Source organism: Polistes canadensis, unplaced genomic scaffold (genome assembly GCF_001313835.1).
Source record: "Polistes canadensis isolate GaletaPanama2010 unplaced genomic scaffold, ASM131383v1 scaffold_96, whole genome shotgun sequence".
NCBI classification, from domain to species: Eukaryota; Metazoa; Arthropoda; class Insecta; order Hymenoptera; family Vespidae; genus Polistes; species Polistes canadensis.
Genome location: NW_014569643.1, coordinates 431,317 through 453,889, shown reverse-complemented (window position 1 = coordinate 453,889; position 22,573 = coordinate 431,317). Strand labels below are relative to the sequence as shown.

The following is a 22,573-nucleotide window of genomic DNA, read 5'->3' as shown; positions in this document are numbered from 1 at the left end:
TTCTTACGAAAATGATACTCGCTTGATTTCCGAACCAAAACAAAAATATTCTAAACTCGGTATAAATTAGTGATTTTTGTATTATATATGTTATAGGAAAAATGGGACCTGCCGGGATTGTGAGCTTTTCCTAGGCATTGTGGGTAATGCCTAGGAAAAGCTCACAACGTCGACAAGTGTTACTTTTCCTATAACATATATATAAAAGGAATTATTTAGCAAAGGAGGTCCTCGAAAGTTGTTAAAAGAAAGAGAACAAAAATATAGGATATTGGAGTAGTACTTAGCAGAAATCTTTTCAAAAGGCGACAAATAATTTAATTGAAGTTTTTTTTCCCCTATTTTCCTTTTTTCCTTATCTCCACGTTATCAATGTAGAAAAGGACTTATGATATCCAAAAGACTCTTAGCGCAGTCCTTGTAACGTCGATTGCAATTTTCTTCGAATTCTGCTTCAATTATCTCATTTGGAAGATTTTCGTCTTGCGAGCTAGAAGGTCTTTTCGAATAGGTGCAACCATGCGATTAAACAATTTATGTTGATTAAAGATTCATGTATATACAGGGTGGGACAATAATTTTGTCTACTTTGAATATCTTCCTTTTTTTATAATATAACTCGTTGATGATCTCGAAATCTCGTGAAAAAATGACCCTGAGAAAAAATTCTTTTAATCATTAGATTTCCACTCTGCGATAGTGCAACTTTTTTCCTTTGAAGTTTTTTAATACGATTGTAAATAAAGGAGATATTCAAGGCGAACAGCAGAGCTATTGCCGCACACCTGTATATTCGAAAAACGGATTGAAATGCAATTTATAAAGTCAATTAAGAATTTTGAAATGTAAACTCACGCGAATAAAATCCTGATGATATCACCGAGAAGTCCGTTACCATTCAACGAATATTTAGCAATTTCGCAAATTGTTTTCAGCAAACAATCTTGTTTCGAATAGCCATTACTATTGTCAAGAAAAACAAATTAATATTATTATCATTAATATTATACTTTTTTTTAATTAATTAATTTAAAAATTAGTTTAATTAAAAAGCATATTGCAATAATCGTAAGTATTATTCGTGCAATAATCGCAATGTTTCTTTTTTTTCATTGCGAAAATTTAGGACGATAGAAAATAATTGTGCTAAATAATGTTGATTATTTCTTAATGCCTTAATTCTTAATTTAGAAAAATGATGCTTGTGTATATTTCGCATTAATTTTAAGGATAGAAAATAGAAAAGTAGAAAAATAAAAGTAATCTAATTACCTTTCTAATTGTTTAGATATAATATCGTAGGCTAATCGTCTATCGAGATTTCGTTTCTTTTTCAAATGTTCCACTTCGGTGTAATAACTCGAATTCCAATCGCCTGGTAGACCATAATTTGCCTCGAAGTAAAAGGAAAATAATATGGATTTATCGGGTATATCGAGGGGTACGCCAAGAGCAAAAAATATCTGAAAACAAAAATCGAATGAAATAAATACTAAATAAAATATCGCATTTATAATAATAGATATAGTTTTTAAGTTCCTCCTGTATATAATAGTTATTTAATAATTCATTGATCACGTTCAAAATAGAGGAACCAAAAGATAAACTTCATTTTACTTCGTTAAAAATGCACATATTAGATGAAAGAATTTCGATTTATCTTTTTTAAGACAATACAACTAATAATTAACAAATGTATTGAAAACAATTATATTTTACAAATGAAATGATCGTACGATTTTATTTATTTGCAGATCTTTCTTTTACAATGTGAAATGATTAATAAATATTTAGATAAATCTTAAATATAATATTTGAAAGGGGGGAGAAAGATAATAAACGAATCACGTCTAGGAGACACATCAATATGAAGAGAGTAAACAAGATGTTCTCCGACAAAGTTGAGGCGCATTAGTCGATGGAAAATGAATGATTGATTTACTATACCCCCATACCGCTACCCTCGGGAAATCCGATAGATCGAATGTGTCTTGATACGCCATGGGTGATATTCTTCACCCTTGACCCACGTGCCAAGCACATGGAACACACAAAGAGAATAAAGATGATTCCTTCATTTCTGTAATAACAAAATATTCCTTTTTTGTTTTATACACCTTTGTACACTTAGATCATTTTATGATATGTATACTTATTAATTTAATAAGGAAGGTAATTTTTTTTTTCTTTTAATACTTTTCTTTTTTCTTTTTAAATTATTTAAATAAAAGTGACGGATATGAATTATTATTTCACTCACTTCATTTTATGTTATTCTTTTTTTCTTTTTTATCACACCAAGTTTTATTTCTTTTAGAATCAAAGTAGATTCTTCTTTCACTCACTTCATTTTACGTTAGTATTTTTGATCGCAACAAAAGATGATGCAACCAAGAAGGTTACTTTTAACGAAGCTGCGAGTAACGGTTCAGTAATGCCGCAAACGAATTAGGAGTTGGTGAATTTGCGTGGAGGCTGTAATTGTCTTGTTAATTGGCTATTTTCTAACGGATCCGCGGGATAATTAAATGTTTCGAACTTGGACGTTATCGATCGACTATGCGTGGCCAATCGGCATAGTATCACGAATTCGAATCGAACTTTCCTATTAATGATATTCCAATTGACGTATTTTCAATTCGATTAAATTTACTTGACCAATTCTAAGTTATTACTCGTTAGAATATTTAACCTTAACATTTACACGAAATACGTCCTTTTTTATTCGTTTGCTAGATTAAATGTTTACCTTTTCTAACGTTTTTTTTTATTAACTTATTAGATCAATTACAAAAGTTGTGTTGAATTTTTGTTATTTCTTAACTCGAAGACAATTTTTCTGTTCTTTTCAAATATATGCAATATTTAAGTTTAAAAATATATTATAATTAATATCTATATTAAATAATCTTTATAATGGATTTTCTTTTCTTCGATGAAATGACTCGTCCTTACTTGAAATAATTACACGCTTAAGCTTTTGTAAGAAGAAACTTTTCGAACAGATCTAATATTATCTTCTTGTGTGAGTACTTATATATAACTTATTCCTATCATCATTTTTCCATTAATAACATCGCTAATAATGAAATCAAATTCGACATCTTGTACAAAGTTCGCTACGATAACGAAAAATTAGAAAATATTACGTCGTCGTTAAATGTAATATTTAGGACATACACCAAGCGATCGTATATTTTTTTTTGCGCGAAAAAAAGAAAAAGAAAAAAAACGGATGAGTGAAAATCCTTTAGAGAAAGAGAAATTCACGAGCGAGTTTCATTGTCTGTTTGAAACTTTGATATGGAAAATTGAAGCAATTCCTTTCAACCATCTTCCACTGGCATTCTCTCGTTCACTCTCTCTTTCTTTTTCTCTTTTCTTGGTTTTATTTTTTATTTTACATTTTTTATAAATCTATCTACGATAATCGGTAAGTTCAAGGTACGGTTTCCAGATGGCGACTGTTGGTTGATATCCAGGACCTTCAGCCCCGCCCATGTGATTTAAACTGCGACCTTTTCGGTGACGACCCGACGACCCTGTCGCACATTCAGGAAGTTACTCCCTCAAAGGGAGTAAGAGCTATGAACAAATCTTGGGATCGAATATATCAAACGTATGTACTAGTAGTGGCACTCGTATTTGTGTTCGAGAGTCGATTAATAATCTCTTTTTTTCTTTCTTTCTTTCTTTTTTTCTTTCTTTCCTTTTTCAATCGAAGATTAATCAAATAATAGTCGATGAAATGAGATGGAATAAGAAAAAAAAGCAAAAACGTTCGAAGGAAAATCGACGTGAAATTGCTCATTATCGACAGGATATTTTAAATAAAGATAAGATAATACTCTTCGAAGTAGAGGATCGTAGATATTTGAAAAAAAAAAAGATTCCACTCTTTTCAAGAATTATTTGATTGTAATTTACAATCTTATCTTTTTTAAATTAATTTGTCTTTTTTTTTTTTTTCTTTTTCTTCTTCGTTATGCAGACGGAAAATCTTTTCGATTGAAGATTTATCGATGATCTCGAGAAAAATTGTACTTTAATTTCCAGAATAAATAAAAGAGAAACAAACGAACGTTAATCAAATCAATGTTCGCGCGGGCTGATTTTTTAACAACAACAGAAGTTCTCGAAGTTTAAAAACAGATCTCGAAATGCGCATTTTGGAAACTTGAATGAGAAGTATGGAGAGTAACCACGTTAAATACCAAATCCAAGTTATTTCGTGGTCCAGACTAGGAGTAGGGTGTGTGTGTGTATATATATATATATATATATATAGAAACGCCTAGGGTTGTGACGTCAAAATAGTAGTTTCGTCTACTACTTGTCGAAAGTTTTGAGGGCGCGTGCGCTTCTTTGAACTTCCACCCATTTTCCTTGGCATCCTTCGTTCAGCCCTGTTCACCCCCTTATAACTCTCTCCATCTCTCTCGTTATTTTTCTCGTTCTCTTCTTCTCAAAGGGAGTAGACGAAACGATTATGAGCTTACTTAGGCGAGTAACGGTTACCTTTCTCGATTTACGACTTGCCTGGGATTAATGTAGCCAAGTTGATCGGTCGTTTACGATACCAACCGCGATAACTTCTACAGATCGTGTTTTATTCGAACATCGATACTTCAGAGATTTACAATTTTTCTCTCCTTTTTTATCTTTTGTTATGCTTTTATCAAGCATAACGAGTCTAACGGCAAAAGATCTGAAAGTTTGAGATATAAGACCGTGCAAACGTGATCATTGATCGTGAATGTTGCAAGGGATGTATTTAGGCAAGAAAAAGTATAAAAGTAGAAGATAACTGAAAATCGATTAACCCGATTTCGTGGCTCGAGTTTGAATCGAGTAAACGAAGTTGAATAAGATATTAATCTTACAAACCACGTAGATGGAAGATTTTCGCAAAGGAATCGTCAATATGTTTTCTTGGGTATAAAGAAAATTTTCTACGAATCATCGTTATATTACAACGTAGCATAATATTCGGTTGCTTACAAAATTCGTGTCGATTTTACAAAGAAATAACAATAATTAGCAGGAAACACTTTTATTTATGTATATTTTAATTTACATATATATATCGATTAAATATTATTTTTTATTATAAGTGAATAAGAATTAGTGTTTTTTTTTTTTTTTTTCTACGACGAGAATTTATTCCTTACGGTGACGTAATGGGGCGGATATTAACGGCAAGGTGGTACAATTTTCGGGCTCGAATCGGCATTCGAACGCGTACCCCATTACATTTCTCCAACCCTATCCCCTCATTTTTCCTCTTTTCCCATTCTCGGGGATATTAGGATCAACCCTTTTGGCTAGCCAACCTCGTTCGCGAAGTACTTTTCAGCTTTTACTCTCCCCTTCCCCTTTCCCGGCAAACTCTGACAAATCGTTTGCTCAAGCTCGATATTCTTTCTTTTCTCAAAGTTTTCTAATACTTTTCACTATAGTTGGATAGAGTTAAAGTTCATTCCCACAGGAATTTATTATTGTTATCTTAAATTATTACTATTCAAATATTATACAATTTAATAACAGTATTATTTTTATTTATCGATGATTATTTATATTTGATTTATTTTTCTTTTCATGCGTGTTATATCATAACGATCAATCAAATGAAAGAGTATTTCACATTGAAATATAATATAATAATAATCGTTGAAGAGGATTTTGTTGCAAAACCGATAACTCGAATGATCCTTAGGTCAAAATCTGGTGAATAAATCAAAGAATGGCTTAGCACGACGACGATCTGCTCTTGGCGGACTTTGGAATAAGAGGATAATTGGAAAAGCGAGGATATTGTAAGACACGATGGTAGAATTACAATTCTTTTAACGGTTATTCTCTCTCTCCGCCTCTTCCTCCTCTCTCTCTCTCTCTTGACGAGGACGTTTTAATTTGCAAAATTAATCGTCCTGTGGCTCGCTGCTGGTCGATTCGTCGTTTAACGCTTTTAAGCGACCCTTGGACTTGTGAGAAAACTCGAGATGACAAAGACAAAGATAAAAAGAAAAATAGTCGAAGGTCAGTTTTCTTCTTTTTTAGAATGGTGAACACGATATGGAACACTCGTGAAAATCTCATCGTTTAACCCGATTAATTCTATCTCTGTCCGTCTTTACCATTTTTTTTTTCTTTCTTTTTATTTTTCTTCATGAATACTAGACTAGTCGCGAACAAAAATAATTTATTGCTATATTTTTTCCCTTGTTTTTGTTTTGCCTTGTTTTAATTACAATTTAATTTTATCAGAAAGTACAGTGTTTGGATCTTTTTAAATGTCACCGCGCGGTTACTCCTATCGACGTTCAACCTGTAAAAGGATAATGTCCAATTCTCTTTTTTTTGTTACATCTTGAATTAATCCGAATTTCCAACACGATTCTCTTTCTTTCAACGTGTCACATAGAGATGCATACAAAGACACATATATATATATATAACCGTGAGAATATTTTTGCCTGCTTTTCGGATTTTTCTCCTCGAAAAAAGAAAAAACAAGAAGAAAAATGGAAAAAAGAAAGAAAGAAAGAAAGATCCAACCGGTAGCCACGTAGATCTCGTCGTCTTTAATCCTCTTCCCATAGAGATAGAAAGAGAAAAGGAGAACAAGAGAAAAAGAGAGAAAAAGAGGGAAAGAGATTATTTTTGTTGAAGTGCGGCCAGAAAATATTATTCGGATTCTCTCCTTTATTGTCTCGCAAAAGCGAGAGCCAATCTCTTTTCTCCGCGTTCCCCATTCCTGCCTTACTCTTTCCCCTTCCACCATCACCATCACTATCCCCACACACCACTACCAACACTACCGTCCGTGAGTATTTTTTTTTATAAATTCTTTAGTCTCCCAAATACGAGAACGGTATCGTCGAGAGGTCAACAATTTTCCTTCCTATCTGCCATTTTGGTTCTATTGTTTTCCTACCTTGACGCGTTCAATCTCCCGAATATCACCTCCTTCCACGTTTTACCACCAATCTCCTTTAGAACCCTTTTTACATTCGGTCAACCAACACCCAACCCCATCACCATCTTGTAAATAGCTATGGTCTCTTTTCCTAATGCCATAGAACCATGTTACATATATGTATAGGGAGAGAGAGAGAGAAATATGCTCCATGGTAGTTCGTCTAGTAAAAGCAACTATTATAAAATCTAGTGAACGTGGTTAAGAAGATAATTCATTAGTTCAACAAAGGAAATGTATACGAAACCAAAATTCGAGATATTATTGTAAAAAAAACCCTCACATGTATAGGGAGGAACATATAAAACATAAGAATCTTTAGATTTTGATCGTCGTGTTAATCGAACGTTCGATATTATTCTCCCATTTGAAGATTTTGTAAAACTAACACGTAAAAAACTGTTTTATGAGGTTCCCTCTTCTTCTTCTTTACTTTTTTTCCTTAATTTTTTTTTTTATGAGAATAGAAAACGTCGTCGTCGTCGGTCGTCGTCGTCGTCGTCGTCGTCGTTGTATTCCTCATCGATTCGACGAAAAACTAATTACATTCCTGTCCGTAAAGATTACTAGGAGGCGATAGGAAAAGAGAGAAAAGGAGAAAGAAAAGGAGAATGGAAAGGGAAGAAGTAAGGAAAAAAGGAGAACGCAAGAGAGAGGATCTTTCGAAACGTTAATTAGCGCGTAATTAACCGTCTCATCGTCGTCCGTTTCACGGCGTCGATTCAGGACGCCGACGCCGACGTCGACGTCGACGAACTTTTCCAGACTTTTTTAACCGATTCGCGAGAGAACAATTTCTTTTTTTTTTTTTTCTTTTTTTTTTTTCCACGTCACGTTCCTCCAACTTGTTCACCCTTTGTCTTACAATTGTTTTCTCTTTCTCTATTCTTCTCCTTTTTTTTTTTTTGTTTTTTAAATTTTTTTCGTTACACGCACACTACGGAGCTTCCGAACAGATTCAATTTTTATTCGTAAATTATCAAATATTTTTGACCGTTGGTTTAAACAATTCAAAGGATTCATATATTTAGGTTACTTTTTATTTATTGATATATTATAAGAACGATAAAGGTGTTGCAATTTGTTCTACGTCCTAAGTGCATTGTCCGATTTTTCTCACGTATTTAAAGGGGGAACGGGTTGGTTGTTCTTGTCGTGTAGGTCGTCTTATCCCATTATCGATTTTCGATTGTCTTCCTATAAAGTATGATCCCTACGGTTATCTATTTTCAAAAACTTGTTGCTTATTGTTAGCTCAAGCTTTTAGGTATATATGTTACCGGAATAGTGCGAAATCCGGCAATGCTAGCAATACCCCCCCTCCGGCATTGTCCTCAATGCAAAGCGCCTTTTGACAAAGTCGGAAATTTATTCATATTTTTCACATTTCCTAGAAATTCTTTCTAATATATTTCGTTCTAAACCCGCTCATCTTCCGATACGATAAGGAACAAAAGATACATATTTTTTATGGTAATCTTTATGAATATTAAACATAATATAATATTCTCCTACGATAAGTAACGATTGGCCCTACATAATAACACAGCAGCATTGTATTGACTAAGTTTCAGTTTATAAAGGTTCGCATAAGTATAGCGACACGCACAGTCTCAACAATCCGCACCATGCTCGCTTTTGTGTGTGTGTGTGTAGGAGCGAAGTGTTGGTTGTTCGTGGAGGACGTATGCTCTATGTGCTTTGCATTAAGGACAATGCCGGGTGGTATTGCTAGCATTGCCGGATTTCCCACTATGCCGGTAACACATATATAATAAAACAAATTTTGTTTCTTTGCAAAGAAGAAACGTCATAATTGTAAACTAACTTTTCTAATTTTGGAAAATAAGATGATCGCAAAAAATCTAACTTGATGTCTTCAATCAATCAAGTCGAGGAGAGTTAAGTCGAGTCGAGTTGATTCAACCAACGCTACTTTTCTTTTACCTTACCCCCATCTCCCCTCTGCTTCCATCGAACAGTTTTTTCTTCGTCTCGACAAACGTCAACCGTGTCTCTCTAATCAAGCAACTTTTCTCTCGAGGAAAAACCTTTGGGAAAAGATTAATGAAATGTTAGGTCAATTATAGAATGTTTTTTTCACTTGATTTCCTATTACAGTTATCGAACATAATTCATTTTGATCGTACTATTGTCCAAACTACTTTTTTCATACGAATATTTCGATTTCTCATATTTTTTCTGATCAAATTATTTATTTAACGATTTACGTATACGTAAATAAATGAAATTAATATATTGAATATGCGTACAATATATTTTTAAATATTTACTTCGCTTATTTTTTTTTTTGTTATATAATAAAATAAAAAAAAACTCTTTTAAATTGAATATATAACAGCAGAGGGCACCTATACCCGCATAAATTTTTAACAATTTTTCTTATTGTTAAGCCAAGATCCATCAATCTTCTTTCTACGAGTTAAAAGAAAAGAGCAATAAGAAAGATCGTTTAAGTCGTGATTGTTTCAGTATCGTTTTCTTACAGTACGTTTTAGTTTCTAAATTTTCCTACTTTTCTCTTATCTCGACTTTTCTTCTATCTCCATTGTTTGTGTGTGTGTGTGTGTTTTTACAAAAAATATTCATTAATTGAAAAGATCAATTCCGATCGATGATCATAGCAAAAAGGGATTCTTATTTTGTCACACGGTAAATTGTGATCGTGGAAAAAAGTGCGGAAACATCTCGAGATTTTCTCATCAACCAAGGGTTAATACCGTATCATATTTTCCACCACTCTCCGGTTTTCTTTTTTTTTTTATTTTTCTCTTTCTTTCTATCATTTTCCACAAACAGGTTAACACATAGCCGACGATGACGTTTTGAATTTCATGATATGGTTTTTTGTTTTTTGTTTTTATGTTTAATACGATCGTTCAACTGAATTCGATATTTCTTACAGATGAAACTATCTCTCTTTGTTTCATTTTATTTTTCCCTTTTTTGCAGATTATTTTTCAAACCACTCTTACTAATGTCTCCCTTTCCTTCAGCCTACTTTTTTCTTTCATTCTTTTTGTCTCAATGATCGTTTATAAGGACGATTCAACTCGGATTGTTCCCAGACGTTCGGGTTATTCGCTAAAGTAGCTTTGTCAGCCCTTAAGGGAGGAACGTACCAATTTCCATGGGGTCCATCGAATACCATACGTAGTTAAAACACCAACGGGTTTAACCACAAAGGGGATTCGATTTCGCGTTAATCGACCAAATGTTAATTCTACCAACATTTCTCACGGTTGAGTTCTTTTTTCCCCCCTTTTTTTTTCTTTTTTTTAATTTATTTTTTTTACTTCAAGTTAATTTATCGGTATCGAAATGGTGAATAGTTACGGATATGATCTATATCGATTGAGGAACGTGTATTCGTTTTACGGATTTTAAAACGGTTATCTATCGAAAGCCCATAAAATTCGTCTATAAAGTTGATTGAGAAGGTGAGTTTATCCGGGAGTGCCGATAATCTTCGCACGAAAAAGCATCGATGCTTCGAATCGATCGATCCGTTATCCTTCTCTTTCCAAAACAGGATATAAATCGGATAGACGTTTATAAGATAAAGTAAAACGGATCTTAACGATCTTTGAACATAAAAATAACGGACTTCCTAATATACCAGCCTTTGATATATAAGGAAGGAATGAGATAGTTTGATTTATTTATTTAATCTACGCGTTCATTGTTTTAAACGATAATAATCATCGATTACATAAAAAATGAATTACTTGAACGATTTAAAATTATCCGGGAATAATTTTGATTTTAATTATCCAAGAACATTTCGTTTCAATTATTCTATGAATATGTAATATTGAATAAATAAATGTAAAGTGATTTTTTTGTTTCTTACGTAGGTTTATTTTGTAATTTGATTTTATTCGAATAAGATTTGAGATTCTTTAATAAACATTCAAGTTTTTTGTAAGACCGATCGATTCTATCCCATTAAGGGATTTCCATATACTGGGTGGGACGTTCGGATTGACGCGGCCCTGCGTATACTCAAATATGGAGAATGAATATCAGTAAACTAATAGAAACATTGTTTAAACGTATATATTTACAAATCCATCGTTGTAAATGAAAATAAAATCAAATAACATATCTTTCGTAATGAAACTATTTATTTCTCTGTATTTTCTTTCTTATTCTTTCTAAAATCATTTAAATCGAGATTGGGAAAAAATATGATCGTTTCGACTATATAAATCACGAGATTTATAAGATCTCACTCGTCTAGTCTATCCGATATTATTTTTTCATAGGACAGATAGATGGTAGAAGAGAGGATGTGTCAAAAACTATCATCGATTTTTATTTTACTTTTTTTACTTTATTTGTCTATTTTGTTCCCCTTTCTTCTCCCTCGCCCTCTTCCCCCCCCCCTCTCTCTCTCTCTCTTTCGGTTTCCATTCGAAGAAGAGGGAAAGAAAAAAGAATCAATGCGAAACGATTGAAATCGAAGGCAGTTACGCGTTATTCACTTACATATATCTATATACGATTCAACGCGAGATCGGAAATCCATCGGACGGTTTTCCTAAATTGAGTTTTCTATAACTACGTTCGAAGGAAACGCTATGTCAGGACGCGGTGTCTAGTTTTCCGACTATTCTCAAGTACCACTACCACCACCACCCCCTCGGAAACTGGCCAGTCTTACGAATCCAACTACAAAGTCGTAAAACCAACCAACTTTTCATTGTACCCTTCGTTGACGATGAAAATGGGATTTACAACTCGTTTATAGATATATATATATATATATATATATATATATATATATATATATAGAGAGAGAGAGAGGAAGAGGGAGCGTGTGTGTAGTATATTATTTTATTTTCTTACAATTTATCTTTTTATTCTGTACATCTGTTTTAACTCTTTCGCAATAATTAACCTCAAGTAACAGTTTTCTTATAACACTTGTACTATAATTTGAAATTATTAGAACGGTTTAAAAAATTTGAATGAATATACGAACTTACGATCGTTGGCTTCACTTCGATTCGTCAACAATAATCTTTATCTTCGTTCGTAATCGATAAATTTTTATGTTATAAATTAACTGAGAGATTATTTTTTACTTTTTTCCCTTAATTTCTTTTTTGTAAATAGAAATTCTCGTTTCGTTCGACGACGAAATTCAGTGAATTCATTCATTTAGAACGCACGTACGAGTTTTGTCTATATCCTCCGAGGAACACGTTAAACGATAGTTCTCTCTCTCTCTCTCTCTTTCTCTCGTCGGTTGCAAATTGATTACGTAATGTGCCAGTTCGAGAGAAACTAAGCAGATTTCTTTGTCACTTCAGTCGTCCGTGTTCTTCGGGAGTTCTTCTTCTTCTTCTTCTTCCTGTCTCCAAAATATGAAACCAATCGTGTGAGTAACGAATCAAAAAGAAAGAATATTTTTGTAATTTAAATAATCAACAATTTTTCATAAACATCAAGTTATCGTTAGTTATCGTTTTTGAGAAAAAATAGGTTTGAAAATTTGTTAAGTACACCATGTATATATATATATATATATGTTAAGTCGTAGCAAGTTACTTTATTCTACAATTAATAATAGCCCGTTCTAGATAATAACGACTACCACCACCGTTATCATCTTGAACGATTTTTCTTTCATATTTACGCTATCAATTTTCTTGTTATTAATTAACCAATGCCCTTTACGAAGCTTCTTACTTTTCTTTCATAAATTAAGTGAGACTTTTTTTTCCTTCCGTCTCTCCTTTTTTCTTTTTTTTTTTTTTTTTTTTCATACAAAGTTATAATATATATTTTGATATATAAAAGGAAAAGACAAATGATAAACGTTATCTAAACAAATGCCTATTTTTGCACAAAAATTCTCGCTTTTTATGTGTCATGCAATTGAAAGTGTTATTATTCATTTTACACAGTATACACTTTCTCAATCTTTTTCTAAGGAAACTTAAGGCATCAAACATATCGAAAATATATATGTTGATGACAGGTACTTTGATGGTCGTTCAAAGATGAGAAAGATTGAGAGTTATTAATGAAGAAATTACTTTTCAGTTTTTCGTCTATATGTTTCTCAGTCTCGTCTCATCATCGAAGAGAATGGCGGGGGTGGGGGGGGGGGGGGTATCGGCATCGAGTATAAAATCGGTCGGAGAATCAATAAATTTTAATTGAATAAACGAATCGAAATTGTCGAAAGACTGCTGGGAAAAACGGTTTATTAAATATTTGATGAGAATTCGATTATATAAGAGCAAAGAGGTTTTGCAAGAGGTTAGGTTTGGTTGACAAAAGGGTTGATAGAGAGGAGGGAGATAGGTGGGTAGGTAGACAGGCAGGCAGTCAGCCAGGTCCTCTGAGAAATATATATGTGGCTATTTTTACTGACGTTTCCCCGATTGCCCTTTTTACTCGTTGAAAGGACATGGAGAATTATTATTTTGGGATTGTAATTAAGGTGTCTGTTACAGGACGTCGTCCTCCTCTCAATCCTAAGATTATTCCATATGTAACTTTGCTGATATTTTATGTACTATCAATGAGATACGTATTAATTTAAAAAAACGTTTAATTTTAAACAACCACTTAGAAATTCTTTCATCGCGATAAAAGTTTTCCTCGTCGATACCATATAAATATGCATATATGTAGAAAAAAAAAAGGAAGAAAATCGATACCGATATCGAGTACCACTGGGATTGTTTTGCAAGAATAACGAAATAATTTGATCGGACAAATATCAATGAAATTCGCGTCGCGGTTTACGGAATAATTACATAAGCGGCATTTACAACGTTCGCAAATGTTTTCCGAAAACAAAAGTTCGGAAAGGCTCGAAATGGAAACATTCGAGAGATAGAAAGAGAAAGAAAGAGATAGGGGAAGGGTTGGAAAGAGGATAGGGGGAATGAGAAGGGGGAGGAAGATAACTGGTAACACCAATCGTTAAGAAAATAATTCAATTTGATTTCCATTATTTTGAAATATATTTCTAATTCCTTTTATTAAACGTTTACGATCTGATATTATTCGAATGAAATGATAAGAAATTCATTGAAGAGACCAAAAAATGGAAAGGGAGAGAGAGAGAAAGGAGAAAGAAATTTTCGATAGTGATTCCATTATCATCAATTTGAACGTTCGTCGAGTATCGATCGTGGTGGTACTTGAAACGATTTTATTGCGGCTTCACGTTCTTCTCGTTCGTGGAACAACGAAATCCTTTCAATACGAGTCCTCGGAGTTGTTAAGCTTAGAAGCCAAAGCTGGTTTAAGAAGTTCTATCGCTACGTAAAAATCGTACGCGACTATTAACGTTTGTCACTTTCTAACATACTTTAAGAAATCAATCAAGATGTATCACTTGAATTTTAGATAAGAAAAAAGCATTCTAATTTATTTCTATAAAGAAAAAAACACACGAAAAGAAAAGAAATTAACAAACAAGTAGAAAGTAAACACATATATGGTGAGAATCAAAATGGTCCAAGAGTGTAATGAAAGTTATTAGATTAACTGTAAAACATTGTAGATCATTGAAGAACTAACAAATAAAACTTGAAAAATGGTTATTAAATCGTTTTCGTTCAAATTCTCGCTCAATTAATTTTCATACGAATATCGTACGATATTTAGAAAAGGAAACGTTATAAAAAAAATATTTAGATAGAAATTTATGTTTAACATTATTTCGGGGCTGGATTTACATTTGTGTAGTAATGAATGGTTGCATCATGCATATGTATACGTAATCGTTCGTCGCATGTTCCGAAAGCTAGGTTTTATTTATTTACGCAAAAGGAAGCTATGTAGGTAGGTAGGAGTCCTTGTCGTATCATTAATCCAACAGGCGTGATACTTGCTTGCTTAAGGAGACAGGGTATGCAGGATCCAACGATTTCAGTATCGCGATTTAACATAATCAAGCTATGCATATGTATTAGTATATGAATAAGAGTTATGAGAGGATTCACATATATATAGGGTGGACACATTATTTTCTCTATTTAAATAATTTTCCATTTATTTCCAATAATATACAGAAATGGTGTAGGTTTTAATAGAAGAAATTGTACGGAATAAAAGAATCATTTATGATATTTATATATAATATCAATAACATATATTAGTTTTCTTGATAAGATTAATAATGCAAATGGATAAAATCTCATCCTCCCTATATACGCATATATGAAAAACATCAAAAAGAGAGAGAGAGGAAGAGATGATTATAAGCAAAAGCATCGTAGATTTTCTCTTTACCGAGATGGGCTCGTCCAGGTTGGGATAATTTTCAAGAGAGTAATCAAACTGGCTGGGGCTTGTGGTGGTCATCATCAAAAAGGTAGTTCCCTAGCTCTTTACCGATGTCCTTGTATCATAGCAAAGTTTTCATAGGACCGATGGACGCGGTTTGTTTAAACGAAATGACACAAGGTACGACGATATACGTGATAGGAAATGCAATTTCTCTTTGGTCTGTTCGACCAGTTACAATCAGCCCACCTCTTCTTCTATCTTTCTCTTTCTCTTTCTCTTTCTCTCCAACGGGAGAGAACATTGTTTTCATGACCTATACTGCTCGACGATATACTTCCCCCCACATTTTCCCGAAACACCGCTATTCTCAAAAGTAATCTATTCACGGTTCGTCGTGATGTGCGGATTAACCACTCCCCTCACTACCCCCAACAAAATAAACGAATAAAATTGTAAAAGAATGAAGATTGAAATATCGTTTTCATTCTCTTTCTCGTTGACCCCGCGGTCTTTCGATCCACCTGCCGTCGACAGCAACGGCGAATACGATGGACAATTTTAAATGATATCTTTTACCAGGCCGTGGTAAATAAAGCGTATCGTTCTCGATTAAATCTAGTAATGGAAAAGTTAAGTGGAAATATTTTTCTTCTTTGAGATATTAAATAAAACATCGTCGTCGTCGTCGTCTTGATATAGGAACCACCCTACCCTTTGATAAGTATTATATGCATATTTATAGTAATATATATATATATGTGTATGTATACCAATTTAATAGGATACCCCTTTGTTAATCAAATTTAGTATATGTTTATTTATTCATAAAGTAATCATACGTCTGTTATAATTCAAAATAGTTAGTATATAGTAATGTGTAGATCATAAGTATTTGAAAGTACATTGATTTTATTTTAGATTCGTCATTTCGTTCGTTCTCGCATCGATCGATGCTATGGAAAGAAATATCACGGAAATCGCAAGACGTCACGTAAGGAGTCTTTCCTATCCGGAAGAAAGCGAGATGGGGGTAAGAATTTATTTAAACAATGTCTATATTAATAAAATGATATTCGTTCAAAAATAATATGAAAAACGGGAGTAACGATAAAGGGAAAAAATGGTGTCTGATAATAATACTAATATAAGTTTATCGATAGATGTTGGATACACCCTGCCGGATTTTTTCGACTTTGTAATTAGAAGTCTGAGCTTAGTGGTTTTACCTCTCTTTCTCTCTGTTTCTCTCTCTCTCTCTCTCTTTCTCTCTCTCTCTCTTTCTCTGCCTTTTCGAACAGTCCACGCGACAAATACGACGCGTTGGCTTGTGTTAATTAATATTTGCGTTGATGGGGGTGGTGCTTATTTGTCGTACGTATTTACCAGTGACGAAGGGCTCGTAATATCGTTTGGCATTTTGAACTACGGCGCGCCGCGTGCCCTGATTGCGTCGCGATAATATTGCAAATGCAATTGGTACATCATGCCTATGTATATGTATCTTTATGTCTGTTTTGCGTGCGTGTGTATGTTTTGGGAAGAGGAACCGATTCATCGTTCGATATGCCGTCGACATGATTCCCGTACGTGTTCGATGTTTTAATGAACGCTTTGTCGTTTTCAATCGGAAAATTCAAAGCCTCGCACTTTTGGCCGGAAGTACACACTTTGTAATTCGCTTAATCGAATTTGTAAAATCGAAATTTCCCATATATATATATATATGTATGTATATGTACATGTACGTATATTTCATATCATAAATCACATTTATTTGTTTTGATATTATCGTGAATTGAGTAGTAGGTAGATATTTCGAGGATTATATAATAATATGATTATTTAGTTTATATAATAAATCAAGGAACATATCATTGATATAATGATTAACGAGAATGACAGATAAATGTATGGAATAAGATCTCCGATTCGATCAAAATTTAAACAAAAAAGAAAGTATAGTAAGTATTTGCATTATAATATTATAAATTATAATAAGATAAAATTAGAATTTTACGTACGATCACAGTGCAGTAATTTCTCACGTTTGTCGTGTGATCGACGAAACGGAGAAATTTCACTAAAGAGAGAGATAGAAATAAAGATAGAAATAGAGATAGAAATAGAGATAGAGAGAAAGATGAGAGGAGAGTAGCCGTTGATAAGCGAGGCCATCGATTTCCGTTTTCGGCTGGTTTAGTCGACGAGACTGGCAGCCAGGCAGCCGGGCAGGCAAGGCAAAGCATGCAAGCATGTATGCATGCATGCAGGCATGCAGACAGGTAACGAGTTACCGGTGAGGTACCAGCTCGTTCAGTTTAGTAATCAACGCGAGGGTGGCTTTAATCGCAGTCCACCGCAACTTTATTTTCCAGCTTGCTAGTAGCTGAATCCTATCAAGCCACCTCATCATTGTGTATCTCCTACTACCTTAGTCTTCTATAATTAACAATTGTTGGTATTAATATAAGTATTTGAAATAAATGATTGGTATTTGTGGTGAAATTTGAGTCTGTGGTTAAATGTGGTTAATACAGTTTAAAAATCGCGAAGATATTTCTTTTGTAATTGTTCTCATTTATTTCATACAAGACAAGTTTTCGAATGCGTATTACTAACGATAAAAGAGCAACAATAAAATATCTCTGTTTATTTTCACTTTTATTCTTTTATTTGTTCTACCCTCCGCACATTTCTGACATGACAGAAGTAGCAATATAACTATGACGAAGATACAGCGAAGAAATACTAGGGATTGATGGTTACTGGTATAAGGGTAGCTTGCTTTCTTGGGCATCCCTCATTAATGTCGAGAAAGCAACAAGTAAAGGAGTTAACTAACCCTTCTCGACCTACGCTTTCTCTGGTTATTGCCATCCGGTTGTTCGATCCTATCGGTTAACAGCGATAACTTGTGGATGAATATGAACGGGGGTTTTACATGGTATGCCTACATAACAGGTTGCTTCTTTTTAAAATAGACACTCGGGATAACCCTGCTTGTTTCTAAGGTTCACTCGATTTCAAGATAAATCGACAAGGTAATTCTCTTCCTCTCTCTCTCTCTCTCTCTAATATACACGGTGTTTCATATTTTTCTACACACATATATATATATTGATATTTAATAATAACAAAAATATAAGGATTTTCTTTTATTTTCAGATATTCTTTGCCCTTGCAATACCATTGGACGATCCAATTACAACTTACTCGATGTCGGTTGCATTTTTCTTCGAAGCAAATTATAAGTTGCCGACCAAGGAAGACACAAACTTATTAGACGTCAAAGAGGAAGAAAATAAAAATGAAAGAGAAAGAAGGAGCATAGATCGTAGCACGGTTTATTCCATGCTCGAATCGAAATTTAAATCGTTAGTATTATAAACGATTACTCCGTGTAATCTGGCGTTTGAAATAGAGATTAAATAGGTACCTTTTGAGTAAGATAAGCTTGGGACAGTCTGTTAGATTTCGTTCTCGCGATAAACCTTACGAAGGGACACTAATTTTCTAAAGCATCCACTTAGGATGTAAATTTTGTTTTTATCATCAACGAGGATCGCAACGCTCGTATTCGTCGTTTTAACTTTCGACCGAGTTTAAACGATTAATCTCTTTCGCTTTAAAAGATTTTAACATTTATCCTCTTTGACAATTTATATTAAAGTGTGTATACATTTTTATGTATATAACACGTATATAAACAGATAATATATTAGAGACTTCTCGGGTGTTTGAAAATATTCAAATGAGCTTTTGTTTATTCTACGCGTGACTTACACTTATATCGATCTACTATTAAATTCAATTCTAATAATATTCAATCAAATCTCTTACGATACTTCTAATAGAATAATAAAGATCAATCTTTTTTTTTCATTTATTCGAAAATACGCGAACTCTTTTCATACTCATACTCATTTTATTCTCATTTCTACAACTTCTTTATCGTTAATTTTCCATTGTTGGAAAAAATGTTATATAACCATTGACAATTGGAATGAAAAATCTTCCGAATGCACGAGTAAGTTTTACAAGTAGTCTAACGGAATATTGAAACGAGTTTAATAAAGTTATTGGATTCCCCTATTCCCCTTCCCCCTTTTCTTCCTCTTTCGTAGAAATTACAAAGTCCTTTAATATCTCTGATACCGTCGACCTTTACGACGAAGATCTTGATTCGACTCACCACCAACTGATGATGTAACGTCAGTATGCAAATTTCTCGTACTTGCCAAATTCAATTTAAATGTCTTGCATCTGTCGTGGAACAAGATAGGTTTCACACATACACGCATACGCGCAAAGGAACACGCGCACGCTCACGCACAAGCATACGAATACGTGTATATGTATAGATGAGATTGGGCAGGGTTATGGGGTGAAGGGGAGTGGAGAGGTAGAATCATGCACATAGAGAGGAGAGAAAGGAGAGATTCATCAGGCGGCTAGTGCACGAATGTGTCGCTTTATCGGAAGGAGCCTTGTTAGGGAGATAGGACAGGGACTGCTTCGAATAGATTCTCGAAGAGTAACGTTAATCAATCTTCGAAGTTGATAAGATGAATCGTCGTAGTTCTCGTAGAAGGCCCATTCGTGACTATCGACCATCGAACGAGAGTAATTAAATCAATCCTTTGATTTTATGTCTAACGATTGTCGAACAACATCGTCAATTTTATTTCAAGCTTTCAAAGCAACGAGGAGGGGAACAATCTTATCTGGTTATTTTTTTTTTTAATCCTACTATCCAATCCCTTTGATTTGTCTCGTATAATTCTTTTTTTTGGTAAAGTGGGGAGATGAAAGTTTGATTTTTATAATAATTTTTGTCACAGGCGTAGAATAAAATTACATACTATATATATATTATGTATTGTATTTGTGTTCTGACACAGATGGATTCGTAAAAGGGACAAGCAAAAGTCATTTTTCATCCGAAATTTCCGTTTATATCCCTTTGACGTTAATTATACCTACTATATCCCAAGGGTTTCATAAAGTGAATGTTCTATTTTCAATCAGAGTGGTTTTAACGTCACGCAGAAATCGTATCGATCAAAAACGAGTAGACGTTTCGTAGATTGTTTCAGAAAATCTACTATTTGCCTTAGTCTATCATCTTTCACGATTAGCTTAGCTTCTTCAAGAAAAATAGGATATAAAAACGAATTTATTTATTCTATTAATATTAAACAAATGTTCTTCTTATATTAAAATTTTATCGTAAATCAAATAAAAAGAAAAGAAACCTAAATACATATATGTCAAAGAGAAAAAGATAGAGAGAGAAGAGGAAGAAAAAGAATAAGTTTAGCCAGTAACTTACTACCATCTTTCCATCAAAAACATACTAACTCAGTTCGTATATCTTTCTCCCTAAACTTGATCCAATTTCCTCGTCATTCGTCAGTCGCAAATAGACATAACACACAAACATGCACGCAAACACATACACAGACTGGAAAGAAAAGTGAAGAATAAACGTTTGGAGTAAAGTAACATTTGTGTGTGTGTGTGTCAAGAGTTTTAATAGAAAAAGAAAAAGAGGTGGGGGAGGAGTTGAAAGTTTAAGGGGTTGAAGTCCGTACTTATATGCATTTCTACCCTCCCAGTTTAGAATTTTTCGAAGAAGACTGTTTTCCATTTGTCTCCTTTTCGTACTATTCGCCATGTATCTCATAACATAGTTGAAGGAGAGAAACTGGATGATGGATCGTTCGTTGCGTGCCTTCAGGATCGGCTATCCAGCTCGACAGTGCCTCCTCAGATCTATATGCGAAACCACGAAACTGGCCTGGAAGCTCAATGCTGGTGTCCTTGGAGATATCCTACGAATCCTGTTCACGTGAGTGTATTAATGTGTCTCTTGATATATTCCTGATGTATTCGCGGTTTCACTGACGTTATGGTTCTTTCCTTCCTTCCTTTCTTCCTTCGTTTAGTCGACTATGACGAAGAGTAATAAATTTACTCTTAAATTATCTTTAAAGTTACGTTAATGTTAAATTACATTTAACTTGATTTGTTTTTTGTGAGTATCTTCGTATTTTATTTGATTCGACTTGTTTGTTTTTTTTTTTCTAGACCATCTTCATCGCGTTTAGAAGTCGATCTTCACGGGGAATACGTCGATGCTGAGAAAGTCGATAGTAGCAGGGAATGTTCGGAAATTTATTCTACCTGCAAGTACGGGATTTACGACTACATAACGCTCCCCTATCAGGATTTGTGAGAGTAGCAGCTTGCCCTCGCTCGGTCCCTTTCTCTTTCTTTTTTTACCCTCTAGCACTTTTGGTACGACGCTCTCGAAGCTCTAATGAAAACTCAGGAAAGTTTCCTAAATCGGAAAGACCTCGTTTTTCTAAGCACTTTCCTTTCCTACTTTTCGTCGATGTCATTTTTTCAAAGTTCCTGTTGTGATAATAAACTATGATAATAATAACAATAATAATAATTGGAGTTTTGTTATAACAATGAATTATTATCGTATATGATGTATCGTCCATTGTTGGTTCGATCAAATTTCTTTTCTCCCCCTTTCTCTCAGTTCGAATCGAATCTCGATCAAAGCCACGTATACATACGTGTCTATGATTTTAATCGAAGGATTTGTTCGCTGGCTCGTGATATCGCCGAGCTTTAATAACCGTGATTTCGATAGCAACGGGGGAATGAATTCGGTCGGTCGACAATGCAGAATATTTGCTGCGATAATCTAATCCAATATTCGTCCAATTGCGTGGAACTTGTAGAGCTTCGGACTGACTTAAAATCGATCAAGTAAGTTATTTATCCATCATGGATATTTATATTTTCGTTGTAAGTGCTAAATCGTATTTGGAATTTTGAAAAATATCTAACGAAAATTCGCTCTTTTATTCTAACAATTTCCCCGACTTTGTTTCTTTCTCTCTTTCTTTCTTTCTACCGAAAGTTGTGACATTTGGTTTTTTTACAGGAGCCACTTTCGCGTTACGTGCGCCAACGTAATTCCATTATGTAGATAAAATCAGCTTGTTTACTTGTCGGAGAGGGAGCCAGTTTTCTTCTACCTCCTCTTGTTCGTGGCGAGTGTGTCTTCTAGCTCGGCCATTCTCGTATCCTTGCACTAAGGATGAGAAAGTCTAATCAAGTTGAAAACGAGCGTAAGAAGGAATGATCGTTTTACGGTTTCCTCTTGTTACCAATGCTATTAATAAGAAGGATCGTCGAGTAATGCAATGAAAAGATATTAAATAATTTCTAACTAATAACTATAATAATATATTCAAATGAATACATCCAATTCTGATTGTGCACAAACTTTTC

The 22,573-nt window shown here is 33.9% G+C and overlaps 2 protein-coding genes across 2 annotated transcripts; one reads left to right on the top strand and one right to left on the bottom strand.

Annotated features, from left to right (window-relative positions):
• Positions 1–276: 276 nt before the first annotated feature.
• On the bottom strand, positions 277–2,717 carry LOC106787240. Its single transcript, XM_014749437.1, has 5 exons — positions 2,261–2,717; positions 1,948–2,080; positions 1,273–1,463; positions 856–975; positions 277–499 (listed from the first exon to the last, which is right to left on the bottom strand). Exons 1-5 carry the CDS (start codon positions 2,263–2,265, stop codon positions 370–372), a joined length of 579 nt encoding a protein of 192 aa, XP_014604923.1. The 5' UTR covers positions 2,266–2,717; the 3' UTR covers positions 277–369.
• Positions 2,718–3,463: 746 nt separating this feature from the next.
• LOC106787265 lies at positions 3,464–22,530 on the top strand. Its single transcript, XM_014749477.1, has 6 exons — positions 3,464–3,619; positions 16,178–16,289; positions 18,425–18,633; positions 21,000–21,110; positions 21,350–21,451; positions 22,224–22,530. Exons 1-6 carry the CDS (start codon positions 3,588–3,590, stop codon positions 22,270–22,272), a joined length of 615 nt encoding a protein of 204 aa, XP_014604963.1. The 5' UTR covers positions 3,464–3,587; the 3' UTR covers positions 22,273–22,530.
• Positions 22,531–22,573: the final 43 nt, after the last annotated feature.

Coding starts and splice junctions, on each gene's coding strand:
- LOC106787265 (XM_014749477.1), top strand. CDS start 3,588: ATGAACAAATCTTGGGATCGAATATATCAAAC. Junction 21,111..21,349: donor ATCCTACGAATCCTGTTCAC/GTGAGTGTATTA, acceptor TTTTTTTTCTAG/ACCATCTTCATCGCGTTTAG. Junction 21,452..22,223: donor GAAATTTATTCTACCTGCAA/GTACGGGATTTA, acceptor GTTTTTTTACAG/GAGCCACTTTCGCGTTACGT.
- LOC106787240 (XM_014749437.1), bottom strand. Junction 1,464..1,947: donor CCGAGGGTAGCGGTATGGGG/GTATAGTAAATC, acceptor TTTTGTTTTCAG/ATATTTTTTGCTCTTGGCGT. Junction 976..1,272: donor ATATCTAAACAATTAGAAAG/GTAATTAGATTA, acceptor TTAATTTGTTTT/TCTTGACAATAGTAATGGCT.